At 37.5% G+C, this 14,217-nt stretch overlaps 1 protein-coding gene across 5 annotated transcripts in view; it reads right to left on the reverse strand.

The window, feature by feature from the left end:
• Positions 1 to 14,217, reverse strand: part of ABCB11 (ATP binding cassette subfamily B member 11) — a 91,325-nt gene that overhangs the window by 17,555 nt on the left and 59,553 nt on the right. For 4 of the 5 annotated variants that reach the window (XM_045480101.1, XM_045480102.1, XM_045480103.1 and 1 more), the window contains 3 exons: positions 6,866 to 7,030; positions 1,383 to 1,487; positions 1,134 to 1,295 (listed from right to left, as the gene is read on the reverse strand). In XM_045480101.1, the coding sequence (XP_045336057.1) occupies positions 1,134 to 1,295; positions 1,383 to 1,487; positions 6,866 to 7,030 (432 nt within the window). Of the gene's footprint in view, positions 1 to 1,133; positions 1,296 to 1,382; positions 1,488 to 2,756; positions 6,233 to 6,474; positions 6,710 to 6,865; positions 7,031 to 14,217 lie in introns of those variants that run through there. The other variant, XR_006712943.1, reaches the window with a different exon arrangement.

Raw genomic sequence — 14,217 nt, forward strand, 5'->3', positions numbered from 1 at the left:
GATTTTATTTTGAGAACAAAAACAAAAAAATGAATAAGGATGTGCCAAGCTTGATGTAAAATGATAGAAGTTGCTTATAAGGGGGAAAAAAACAGAAAGAAAAAACATTTAAATAAGGAATTCTTTAATGATGATACATTAAAATGATGAATTATGCAGCCGTCAAAAATCTACTGTAGAAAAATATGTAATGGCCAAAATATGCTCACAGCGGATTGTTGTAGGGAAAAAACAGAAAGATTACAAAATGATTCATGGAGTGTGACCCAGAGTCTGTAAGAAGCACATATATACATAGAAAAAAAACTCTGAGGAAGAATATTCCATGTTCCTCAGAAATTCTCCCATATCATTGTCCATATTTTTGAGTCAAGACACACAGTACAGCACCATCAATCCAGGGCATTTTTTTCTTCCAAGAACCTTACAAATAAACTGTGGTTTTCTTTTTTCTTTCTCTTTCCTTCCTTCCTTCCTTCCTTTCTTCCCACAAAAAGTGAGTAGAGGTTCTGGATGGCACATTTGACTCTTGTCACTTTAATACAAACCCCTAGTTTCCTAAAGGCATGGCCTCACCTTACACATGTATAAGTCCCCTGAACAAGGCTGCTGGTTCTGAGGTTGAGAAACCACAGCTTTGTCTCTGTGAATGCCTCAAGATTCTAGATGGCAATCATTTACTTCTTTCCTTCAGTTTCCTTACTGGCATTTTGCAGAGGCAGCTCAGAATAGCTTCTCTTTTCCTAAGACCTGCATGCTGGGCATCTATGTAAGAGGCTTTCTTCCACACACGCTTTGCTTCCACCTTCTGGGGGGAGCTATTAAGTCTTGTGGAATCTGAGCCTCTGGGCCTGAAAATGATCTGAGAAATGAGTATCAGGAAAGTTTTCAGTTGCTAGACTCCCACAAAATCTAAAACCTGGACAGATTTGGACTCATGGCACTGATTCTGGACATTGCCTGGGACACACTGTTGTTTGTCAGCATTGGAAATGGTGGAAAATGTGGCTCTGGGGCATCTCAGTCCCATGAGTTCCTATTTCATGGGAAACACATAGGTAATTATCATAATTCTCAAAGGAAAGAATATTTACTCCAGTTAATAACACCCCTGATTTCCCCCCATAGCTTACCCCTTGAACTTGAGAGGCATCTGTAGCAAGCCTTGTTGTTAGTGCCCCAGGGCTATTTCTCAGGTCATCAAACCAGCCAATGTCTTGTCCTAATATTGCTCTGAAACCAAATTTACGTAGCCTTTTTGTGAGGAGTTCTCCAGATTTAGCAAAAGCATATCCCTAAAACATAAAGGAATCTTTAGTGATATTTTAACACGAAAAGGGAGAAAATAGCTAAATCACTTACAAAAAAATAAAACTCCTTACCTGCAGAAACTGAGTGCAAATGGATATACAGCCCAATACTACAAAAAGCAGGCACACAACATTGATCTGTGACCTTTGTTCTTCTTTATCAAGAAGTGAAAAAGTCTTTGCAAGAAAGTAAGCAAACATGTTACTTTAGTATTACAAACAATAGCAAAATAAATAAAATATGTTTAAAAGGAATTTCTCTTAAGCATCAGGTTAAGGGAACATATCAGTAATTAAACCAAAGTTAGCTATGAATATGTGTATTTTAATTCCTTGTGGGGAAGGAAGCTTGGCAAATGAAAACCAATAGCTACAATTTGCAGAAATTCTGTCTTGTTTCTTGGCCTGATGTAGGCAATTGTGTTGGCTTTTCATTGATACAGATGAAAAGTATCATTAAATATCTCAAATCTTGTATGTAATAAGGCAAAGAAAAAAGAGAGGAAGGAAGGAACAAAGGAAGGGAGGGAGGAAGGAGGCAGGGAGGGAGGGAAGAAAGGAGGGAAGGAAGGAAGGAAGGAAGGAAGGAAGGAAGGAAGGAAGGAAGGATGTTTTCTGGAACAAAGCACAAAGTATTATCATGACCTTTGTCCTTCTCACATAACAGAAGCAATAAAGATGATTTTCCCACTCAGGTACTCTGTTATTACTTTTATAGATCATATTCATATATTATATATATAAATATTATATATAATAATATAATAATATAATATATAATAATATAAATAATAATTAATAAATATATATAAATATATATATTTATAATATATTAATAATAGTTTCATTTAAAAAAACAACTAGCCATTAACTGTAGTTGGCTTAGGAGAAAGAACACTTTCTGTCCATCTGAGGCTGAGATTGTTGTTTCTTTTTTTTTTTTTTTTATGTTTATTTTTGAGAAAGAGAGAAAGAGTGAGAGCACAAGTGGGGGAGGAACACAGAGAGAGGAAGACACAGAATCCAAAGCAGGCTCCAGGCTCTCAGTTGTCAGCACAGAGCCTGACATGGGGCTGGAAGCCACGAACTGTGAAATCATGACCTGAGCCGAAGTCAGATGCTTAACTGACTGAGCCACCCAGATGCCCCAGAGGTTGTTGTTTCCAAATTAGGAAAAGTTGAAAACATTCTCTACTCCCCCCCAAAAGAACTATGGAAGTCGTGAATTTTTTTTAGTCCATAATAAATGGTAAACTATACTTTATAAGTGTATTCTGAACTTGCAGATGTATGCTCAAGTAACTGATTGGGGACTACGCTGTTGCAATAAGAAAATGGAAAGAACAGCTGGATATTCTAATGATAGTGCCCTATAATGAGTAGATTTTAGGTACAACAAAACTTCCTAATTTGGGCTTAAGTGAGGGAAGCTTGAGTTCAAAAACGTACACATTAGAGAACTTTATTTATCGTTCTAAATTAATTTAAGTCGCTAGAACAATGCTAACAAGCAGTTGCTCAAAAGAAATCGTTTATGCAATACATATTTATTGAGTGCCTGTTATATACCAAATAAATCTCTTGAAAACAATGTATACTACTCCATTAACAAATCCTTTTTTGCAAAGCAAAAGTAACCTATTCAAATAATCAAATTCCAAAGTGGAGAGGGGAGTTCCAGATTAATAAAATTTACTGTTTCTAGGATAATTTCTAGGGTCTTCATGTTCTTAATACAGGTGGAAGTGGGTTTGGAAGATTCCAAGGTCATTCTCCCCAGCATTGAATAACTCATATGTTTACTTTACAGAGTTTATAAATTTAGGGGTTTAAAGACATGTTGCAGTTTGGTTTTTAAAATCATTATACACATCCCCCAAACCCCAAACAGTGATGCCACATTTCCATTCCTTCCTCATGTCACCTATTATAATCATGGACAAAAGGACTATAGAAGTGCAGATTAGCCAGTTTAACTCTTATTCTAGAGATGGTAAACCAGAGCCCCAAACATCAAAACTTCTGTCCAAGTTCATTTAGCTAGTGGTTATTATTAGGTAAGGAAAGGCCTATTTTTTCAGATTCCAGTGATTTTCTTCTTGCCAGCTCTCTTGGCTCTTGGCATGACTCATCTTGTCTGGGTTAAAAAAAAAAGAGTGTTTGGCTGATGTTAAATCCACACAAGTGTCCAGTTCAAAAGTGGGCATCTCTCTATCCATAACTTCTTTTCACAAAATTCTACTCCATGAGTTCTTTGTTGTTGAGTTTTTTTCTTGTTGAAATCAACCCAAAAGGCTACCCATCCGTAGGCTCCTTTATAATACATCTGTGCCATTTTTACAATGGTGAGTTTGTTTAAGGAGAAAACAGATATTCATTAAACTCTTGCTATTTACCAGGTGCCAAATGTGTAACTTAACCTATTTTAACTTCAGTGAAGATTTCCTTAAATTAGGCTTCTTAAAACAACCCAGTGAGGTAGATTTTCTTGTCCCAAATTACAGATGAGGAAACTAAGACTCATCAAGGAAAAGCCACTTGCCTAAATGCACACAGAGAATACAGAGCAGAGACTTAATACGAATCCAGGGCTGACTGACTCCAAAACTCGTGCTTTTTCCCAGCATGCTACGTCCACATTGCTGTGCTTGGAACACATGCACACTTTCCAAGTCAAATAGACCCATGGAAAGTGAATCAGACACATTATGTTTTATGTGTGTATTGATGCATCACTAGACTAGAGACCAGGATCCTAATAGTGTCCAATCGTTTGCTGGGTCTGTGTCCCAAACTGTGGTCTCAATACACCAAATGTTAGTATTGTGCCCTTTAGGTATGTCAGAATGAAAATAGCGCAATTACGAACAGACTATTATCTGACTCATGATAATATCCTGCAAGATGAAAGTATCATGAATCTACTGATGAATATGTGATAATTATGCAAGAGACAAACAGAATGATCTTCTTCATCAGAGAGGAAAAATAGTACTCTGTTCAGCATCATTCTCTTAGAAAATACAACCCGGTGAGAACATTAAACAAGAGCAAACTTTGGATTCCACCAACCAGATCCTGTTACTCTGGTAACTGCAGCCCTTAAGTGAAAAGCCTTATTGCTCAAGCCAAGTTTTTCCTAGGATTTCTGGTTGTGAACAGAAGAATCACATAACGATTGTCACTACCAACAACTGGAAGCTGCTCTAGAGAGCAGGTGTTACAGCTGAATCGTCAGGTTTTTTCTGACCTGGCCGTTTCATAGACTCTTAGAACTGGCAGTTATCTTAGAAACCATTTTTGTCAATCCTTCCTTTTATAGTTGAGGAATCTAAGGCCCAGAGAAATGGCATGGCATGACCCCAGGGCATACAGTGCTTGATAAGTAACTAGAAGAGCCAGTTTCAGAAAAAAAAAGATCTCTGGGTTAGGAATCCAGGGCTCTTTCCACAGGAGCTCATATACAGGGTTTGGGTAAAGCTCAGTCAGTACACTCTTCACTCTGTTTTTTAAGAAAGTGAGAATCAGCAAAGAAGCTGTTATTCTGGATGTATTTTAAAAAGCAAACATCTAGGGCAAATGTCTTTACAGATTCAACCCTACCCACCACACCCCTCTGAACCTCATCACTACTCTGTGAGATGCATTTCCAGAGCCTTTCCCTACTAGAATGTCAGCTTTATGAGAGAAGGGAAGGGCTTTGGTTTTCTTGTTCCTCAGTCTATCCTCAATCCCAGCAATAATGTCTGGCAAACCATAAATAATTAAAACATATTTGTTGAATTATGAATAGATTTTTGTGTTTAATGTCTGTCTTCCTCATAGACTAGAAACTCTATTAGAGAAGGCACCATGACTGATACTGCAATCCCAAGTTTCTAGCATAGTGTCTGTGGAAGATGATCAACAAACATCTGTTGAGTCAAAAAAGAACATTTATGTTGCATTTAAAATATTGTACTTACCATACACGAAGGATGATAAATTAATTATTTAAAGGATTTTCATCATAAAGGGTTTTACATAACCAGAAATTCAATTTACCAGAGTTGAAGTTCTCGGTTTCCAGTTTCCTACTTCTCTGAAATTAACATGATTTCCTCACTTCCCACAAGGGGGCAGTATAAAAATTAAAAGGGCGACTGAGGCCCTCCCTGCACAAATGACTTGATTTTGTTTATGGACTCTCTGGGTCTTTCTGTATGATTCATGCCTGTGGGGACATTTTTCTGGTCGGGACCTCCCAGAGAAGCCGCAAGAGAGAGACTAGTGGGGGAAAAGAAAAACTCAGGACTCTTAGTAAGCTCTGGCTGTGTGGTATACTGGCAAATCCTTGAGGCTAGGCTTTGGAAAAGGTGCCTCCTACTCATGGTCCTACCACCTAATTAATTCCTACTTCACCATAAACAAATTTAAAAAGTTATCTAGATTCTAGGTTTGCCTCCTTGTTGATCTCACGGGATTTGGGGGGTGGCATAAATTTCAACTAACGAAACTTGGCAGCGTTTTGATAACTAATTTTGCAATGATAAAGTTTTGTTAGAACCTGGCTCTCCAGGTTCTGCAGATTTGAACCCCAGATCCATTACTTGCTATCCTAAATTCTGTATAACTTGATTTGCTTTTTTGCTAAAACAGGAACAATAAGAATCCCTACCTCAGATGGTTAACTAGGAAAATTTAGTGAACTATTATATATAATGTGCTTAGTGTAAATTAATATTTGTAATTATTGTTAATTTTTATTGTAGCAACAAAGTCAGATGGAGAATACAAAAACTCCTAAGGAAGTGAAAATTGAAATAAGCTCATTCTTTATCCGTGCCTTATTGTACTTCTCTCCTCCTTTTCCTCTTTCCTCCCCAACCTTGCCATTTCAATGGTGCTATCAGCAGAGAAGAGAATTACACATGCACTAACACCTGCTTTTTTTTTTTTTTTAATTTTTTTTTTTTCAACGTTTATTTATTTTTGGGACAGAGAGAGACAGAGCATGAATGGGGGAGGGGCAGAGAGAGAGGGAGACACAGAATCGGAAACAGGCTCCAGGCTCTGAGCCATCAGCCCAGAGCCCGACGCGGGGCTCGAACTCACGGACCGCGAGATCGTGACCTGGCTGAAGTCGGACGCTTAACCGACTGCGCCACCCAGGCGCCCCTAACACCTGCTTTTATAAGCCAAACTCTGCACCTCAGCTGTTCAGCAAGATCAAAACGGCCCTAAAATCCTTTTGTACTATTCGACGAACCTGCTTTGCATTCTGATTTTGTTTGCATATAGGGAAATTGCCCTCTTCTAACACTAAATTTGCAGCCATAGTGCAGTTTTTCGCAGACATGATGCCTGAATGAGCGTCCTGCCAGCCCAAATGAGAGTGTTCAGCTTCACCTTCTTGTCTTCTGTGCAATGGAAAATCAAGGCACTTTTAGTCCTTTATGAGGAAAATAAAGCTACATCCATTAAAACAACAGAGCCAGCCTATCAAAAATGACAATACCCACTGATAGAAAAACAAACGATGTGAGAGAATAACGTGAACCCAGCTGTTTGCTTACCCCAAGAATCTGGCTGAATAAAAAGGCATAGAGAGGTGTGACTGAACCATTGACAGAGGCACCCACAGCCCCTACCAGCATGTAGGGCCATTCTGGAGCATTCAATCTCAGAATCCTCCGAACTGGGGCAGGTTCAATTTCTTCTTCCACAGGAATATCCTTGTCCTTGAGGGGAGAAAGGATTACATTAGTCATCCAGAGGTACACACAGACATTTTGCATTTATTCTTTTATTATTCAGCAGACCCTTTGGCATTCACAGATTTAAAAGTCATGGTTTGATTGGTTATGAGTGACCTCAAAGATCTACAAGATGTTAGTGATGGGTTGTTTTGTAAGAAATGGTTTTGAATTGCTTGCCACCATGCCGTGACTTGGAAGGGACGAGCTAGATGGACACACATCTGAGGGTGAGGTTGTGGTTTTCACGTCGCAGTGAGTATGTGTTAACTCTAGGGGAGTAATAGATATGTTGGAACTTTCAAAAAAATAACTCCCCAATTAAAAAAAAAATTGTGCTATAGTGGTATTTACATATTTGAGGACTCATAAAAATTTTAAGGTATGTCTTTCATAAATGTCCTTCTAGAAACTACCTGAAGCTCTGAGGCAGGACAGTGTATCTGAAAGAAGACAAAGTAATTATTAAAATTTATTAAATGGTGTCAATAGTTATAATTTACATGCTCTCTGTAAGATTTTTCTTAATTAGTACCCATAAGTATATGGTAATCCATTCAGGATTTCTAAATTCTACATATTCTTTGTAATGAGTGAAAATTATTTTAATAGTTCTCTATTCTGTTCTCTTTAGTTGTCATTAAAGTGTCAAGCTAACAAATTTTTATCCTCTTGAAGGCAAATATTATATTCAAAACCCCATCATTTTTACTATCATTTTCCTCACTACTGATATTACTCACTGCTTGATCTTTAGGACCATTTATTAAATTTATTACTGATTTCATTTAAGAAAGGATTTTAGGTGGCTTACATAGATTTGCATTAATTTTTTTTACTTTTTCTATTAAAATATACTAAAATATTATAACAGATGAATTACAAAACTATGAATTAGTGCTCTCTTTCATTAATATGGAATAATCTACCCTTTAGGTAGCTGAATGTCATGAACAGACAACAGCAAAGAACTTCAAATACTTTCCTTTGCCTACGAAGTCAAAGACCACATTACCAATTCAGTTTAAATAAAGCTTTGTGTCATGTTATGTCATTATCATTGCAAGCCAAATAGGCTGGAGGAAGGCAGCTGGGCTGGTGATGGATTTCTTGTTAACTCCATTTCAAATTCTCTCTTGGCCTGCCCTCAACATGTGCACTTGTCATTTCTATACACTCATGTAGCAAATCCTTCTGTCCAATAATTTAATCTCTCACAGCTTACTAACTCTAGGAAACCAATTCCTCCAACCAGAGAGGAAGAGAGGTGCCTGGGAAAGCATGAGTAGAACAAGCATGGAAAGAACAGGGTTCTTGATTGAACCCAATGAAGCCACCTATGGAATACATCACGAAGCAATTTAGCTCTCTGGGACTCAGTTACCTCGTCCTCAAAATGAGATTGTTGGACTAAGTCGTTTTAGGGAGATAACTCTCTATGGGTATCTTGTATTTCTGCACATCTTATGCAGAATCACTGACTACCTTTATTTAGAGTATTTTTTTTTCAAGGGTGTTTGCATAGCAAATAGCCTTGGAAGACAAAGATGGTGTCTCCATCCCAAGAAAAGAGCAGATGTGCTTACTACCCATTATAAAAGAATCAAGTTCCTCAAGTTCAGGATTCCTCTCTTAAATACCCCCTTCATTTGCTAGTATCATCTGGCTCTCTTTAAATCTGGAGTTTGGGCTGGGAAACCAGTGCAAATGATGCACTCTGGCTACCACTCTTGCTGTGAGTAATAAAGTTCTTTGTCTCTGGCTCAGGGCTCTTGTGTATTCTGCCCGCATCCATGAAACAGTGTCAGACTAACTTGATACCTTGCACTACAACAAAATTTAGACCCTCTACAGTTCTAGACAGTGGTTGGTGTCCAGATCAGGATGCTTGCCAGACTCACGTGGATCAATGATTAAAAATATAAATTCCTGGGGGGCACCTGGATGGCTCAGTCAGTTAACCGTCTGACTTCGGCTCAGGTCATGATCTCACAGTCATGGGTTCAAGCCCTGCATCGGGTTCTGTGCTACATCTCGGAGCCTGGAGCCTGGAGCCTGCTTCAGATGCTGTGTCTCCCTCTCTCTCTCTACCACTCCCCTGCTCAACTCTCTGCCTCTCTCTCTCTCAAAAATAAATAAACATTAAAAAAATTTTTTTAATATAGATTCCTGGGGCCTATCACCAGAAATTCTAATTTAGTAAGCCTGAGTGTGAATCTGTGTTTAAAAATAAGGTGTTTGAAAAGATACTAATGTGGATCTCAGGGTACAGCAGAGCTATCCTAGAGGCTGCATGAAGCAATCATACGTTTCACAAGCTTTTAGAATTATCTACACTTAAAAATTTACAAAGAATAAAATTCACTATTAGAGCCAATGGAAAACTACAATTCAAAAGTCACTGATATTTATGACTAGTGGTTCTATCTCTAGAACATATATTGAGAATAAATTTTAGTTGTTTTCTACACTTAGAAAAAAACACCTTATTTTCTTTTGTGTCTTTGCTCTTTTTCTTCTGCTTGTCCCTTTTTACATAATCTTCAGTCTACATATCCTAGTTCAAAGGGTGTCTAACTAAGATTTACAACTTTATGTGCAATGGAATAATGAGGAAGAGGGGAACATATTCTGCGAGTAAGTGAAGGTCCTTCTGACATCCTTATAACATCCACCAGAAGTATTCCTTCCTGTCATAAATATCTAGGTGTTACATTTTTCTCTGTTTCATTCTCACTGCTATTGTGGGCTCTCCATCCCTTCTGCAGTGACCCCAGCTACTCTCTTACTTCTATGAAAGGGTCCTCAACAACTGTGGCAGTTTCTAGGAGTTATCTTCAAGTGTCCCCACATAGCTGACCTGGGCCTTATCAGAAATGCAACCATTTTCCTTCTCTTTCTCATCAGCAATGTCGCCCATGAAATGCCAACAGGCTCTGACACTACCTCCACTGCATTCTCCTCCTTGTAAGGGCTGCACGTGGTTGACCGTCCCCTGAAATCATTTCATGTCCATGGGACACCGTGCATAGTGCTCAACAAGAGACATATTTCCTTGGTATCATACTTAGTCATGGTAGCTCCTGAGGGGCACTACTTTGGGATCCCAAAATCTCTCATAGATTTTGTGTGAAAATTACTTCTGTCTGCTTCCTGCTATAATCCTTCTCTCTCTAGGACTCAGACATGAATTCAAATAGATAGGTCAAAGAGACCATTATCTGAGACCATCATCCTGAACTCTGACTTCAAATTTCTCTTCCCCTTCTAGAACTGTACAAAGTGTTTGGCATAAAACTTGGCATGTAATAAATGTTCAATAAATATTAGATGACAAAAAAAAAAAAAAAAAACACCACTCCTCAGGTAATTCTAGTAGTAAAGCCCAGTATGCGAGATTCCGGGCAGTATGCAATCTCCAGGACTCTACGAGCCTAGGATTCCATGATTATAGGTTTAGAAAGTGTCAGCTGTGCTCTACCATCAGGCACATTAAACTCCAACATTTTCTGGAGCCACTGACCCACAAAACAGCTCACTCACAGCCTGACATGACAGAAATTTCTCTGGTCTTCAGATTCTTGAAGGTATCCCTCACCCTAAACAACAATACTTAAGACATTTTAAAATAACATGAAGTGATTTTTTTCCAGGAGTTATCATTCCAAGATAAACTAACAAGAGACAAAATTTAATTGATTTGAGTAATTTTCCTTTGTCCCCTTTCACTAGAAGTTTGATTTAAAGGAAACTGTCCCCTGGCTGTCCCCCCCGCCCCCCGCCAAATGCACCATCAAGCCTGAATGATGCAAAAACTAGAAAATCTGTCCCTAAGTAATTGACTTACTTGATATAGCTAAAAGAATAATAGAAGAAAGCAAAATATAAAGCCATTATGTATAGAAGAATTTTTCCTTTGAGTTTTGCAAAGCTAAAGACAAATTTAGTCATCTAAAAAAAGGCTAAAGATAATTTATTCATCTTCCCTGTATATGTAGCAAACCAGTAACTCACGGAGAGGGGTAAAATTATAAAAGTTGATGTGTTCTCTTACTACAGATTACTGCTTTTATTGTAGCAATGTCAAGTTTATTATATGTAAAGAAGTATCCTGTTAGAAAAAAAAAAGAATCCTGCTTGCAACTCCAGGGCAGGGAGAGGGACAGTGGGTCTTGTTCATCTCTGCATCCATAACACAATCCCTGGCACACAACAGCTGTACAATCAATATTTATTGGATGAAAGAATGAATGGAGCTTTTATGCCCATGGTGCATACATGCAACAAAACATTTATTTAAAAAAATACTGAGCTCGTCTACTGTGCAGATGGTTCAATGGTAGACACGGCACTTTTCTCAGTTTCCTTCCTTCCGTCTCCTTTTATAGGTCAGGTGAAAATAAAACCTCCTACCTACTTAAATCTTATGTTCTGCTTTCTGTGCTTTGTTACCGTGATTTCTGCATGCCAATCCATAGGGGTCTCCTGCCTCAATAACGACTTCAAGATTCGATGATAAGAAATGGGAACTATGATAAAGGAGCAGAGATTCTCCAAATGAACATACAGTGATAGCCATTTGTAAGGGTCCTATCTCTGTCCTCTTAATCAATGCTGAAACCCTATCTTCTAAGTTAGCTGTGATGAAGTGATGGGTTTCAAACTTTTGACCTTGACTTGATTTCATACAGATCCTACTTTGCTTGTTTCCCTGAGAGAGATGTCTCAGTATCAGAGACTGGCACCTTTTGCCTGAGGGTGTCCCCTAATCCTCCACTTAATTTTGTCAGCATCATAGCTAAGATCTGACTCTACTGATGGCAACCCAAAGCACAGCTTGGAGAGTGAGAAGAAACGTTACCTAGTTACCAGCAACTAGGAGACCTTGGTCTCCGGTGAGCCCACCTAGTGCTTGAAATTACAAGCTCTTTATGCAACCATCTCTTCTAAATGTTCAGAGTCGAAACTCTGAGAGACCACAAGGTGGAGATAATTCCTTTATGTAAGTAAACATTTTGCATTGGAACCTGAGATAGCATACTTCCCAAGTAACACATTAAGGTTAGAATTTCTCCATAAAATGAGAAAAAGAAAGGATTTTGCCAGTGTTTGGCAACTTTAGTTAACTTTTAGAATGCTTTAAAATCTACTTGAGATCACAATATCCCATGTATTTAAAGTACTTTAAAATATTACTTGAGATTAGAAATTCCATACATTAAATTTTATCAACCCTAATCCCATTGTTCCTTTTTAAAAAATTAGTTAATTTAAATCTAAAAAATCCTAATGTAATTACCATTGAGCAGTCTTAATATAAGCATAAGATCTAATTTTCTTGGAGCTTTCACAAAATCACAATGGCTTCCCTGTCATTTTTTTCCCCTTCTTTTTTCTCTCTTAACTGGGGACAGAATATAAAGTGGCATATTTTAAATATTACACTGATTTAAATTTAATTGAGTTTAACTATTCCATTCTAATTCACAATGCTGATAAGTAGAATATTATATGGAGCATTTTTATTTCTCTAACTAGTCTTTATATTTGATTTAGTTTTCCTCCTTATGTAAATGGTTCCCTTTTGAGTTTCCTCAGCATCAGGAGAACGCTGTGGGAATCTGATCTCCAGACCTCCAGGGATCTGATCTCTACAGCTATGCCGGGCCACTGCCAGTTTCAACAGCAACAACAAAATCGGATTTTATTTTCCTTCTCTTTCTTTCTTTCTTTCTTTCTTTCTTTCTTTCTTTCTTTCTTTCCTTCCTTCCTTCCTTCCTTCCTTCCTTCCTTCCTTCCTTCCTTCTTCTCTCACTTTTGTTGTCAAATAGTAACAGAAACTAGAAAAAAAACACAAAAAATGCAAAAGTCAAATATGACTGATACTGTTACATTTGAAATTTCAACGTTGTGTTTGGTTCTTTGTCCCCTGGAGCTTCACTAGACTCCTTATATAGGCACCTTGTCATTATTGGTGGCAGCACCATGGACATAGATGAAATAACTATTTCTAGATTTAGAAGAGAAGTTGAGTCCTTAATGGCAAGATGCAGTAAGCAACCATGCTTGCTCTCTGTGTGATTCGTCCTGCTGCTCCTAAGTATTTTTCTATGAAATTTACTTAAACCAGCTCTACTGGATATTTATTCATTCCTAATATATTAAAACCAAGAGAGAACTTTAATAACCCTTCTGTCATAGTCATAAGATCATAAGGAAGACTGTACTTTATTCCACATTTGTCACTGCGAATAAAGGTTTATAATTACTTCCAAACCGGATTCTCATTAAAAATTTTTTAAAGACAGTTTGAAATTACATCATGCATAATGGATGTGCTTGTAATTAAAATACTCTCTGACTTATTTGCTTTGATAAATCTTGTGGTTTGGGCTTATTTCATTGTAGAAATTCAATTATCATCCTAGTTTTTAAATCTCCTGATATCCTAATAGGTGCAGGGCACTGGCCTAAGTGCCCAAGTTGATGCAAACACAAATAATATATATTCACTATCTTTAAGAAGCTTGTAATTTAGTAAAGGAATAAGACAATATGACCCCAATTAAGGCTCAATAAGAAAACTGCCATGAAAAGTGTCAAATGAACAGGAGTTTGGGCTTGAATGTGAGACTCTCAGGTTGAAGAATTAAGTTCAGAGATTAAGAAAGGCTTTGAGGATGGGGATAGATGGGCACCTATGTGAAAGTAAGATGCCCACAATAGATTTGAGGATCTGTGTCCCTAGGAAGAATTATTGCTACATCTGTTGATTCCTCGCCTATCTCTTTCATTTTTGTGTTATTTTGAATTTTATTAAAACTAATAGTGCTGATCTTAGATATAGATATATCCTTAAGAAATTATGGTAAAGCCATATGAAGTAAACAACTGCCCATAAAACCTAATCATCTTCTGTTAATTAAAAAATCGTGCTAACTTTATCAAATGCCTTTGTCGAATCAACACTTTTGCCAGGGTTATTATAATTTAAGAAGGAGATTGAAAAATTTGAGAAAACTTGTTTTCAAGTATTCTTACAACCTTTAAAATAATACACATATAGCCAAATAATCTAAGTACATATAATTTGCCTGTGTCTATTACGATGATTCATCTCAAATTATTGACTAACAATTTTAGTCCATTTTCAGTTCTCAGATGTTCTTAAA

The sequence above is a fragment of the Leopardus geoffroyi genome, chromosome C1, assembly GCF_018350155.1.
Source record: "Leopardus geoffroyi isolate Oge1 chromosome C1, O.geoffroyi_Oge1_pat1.0, whole genome shotgun sequence".
In the NCBI taxonomy this organism is placed as follows: domain Eukaryota; kingdom Metazoa; phylum Chordata; class Mammalia; order Carnivora; family Felidae; genus Leopardus; species Leopardus geoffroyi.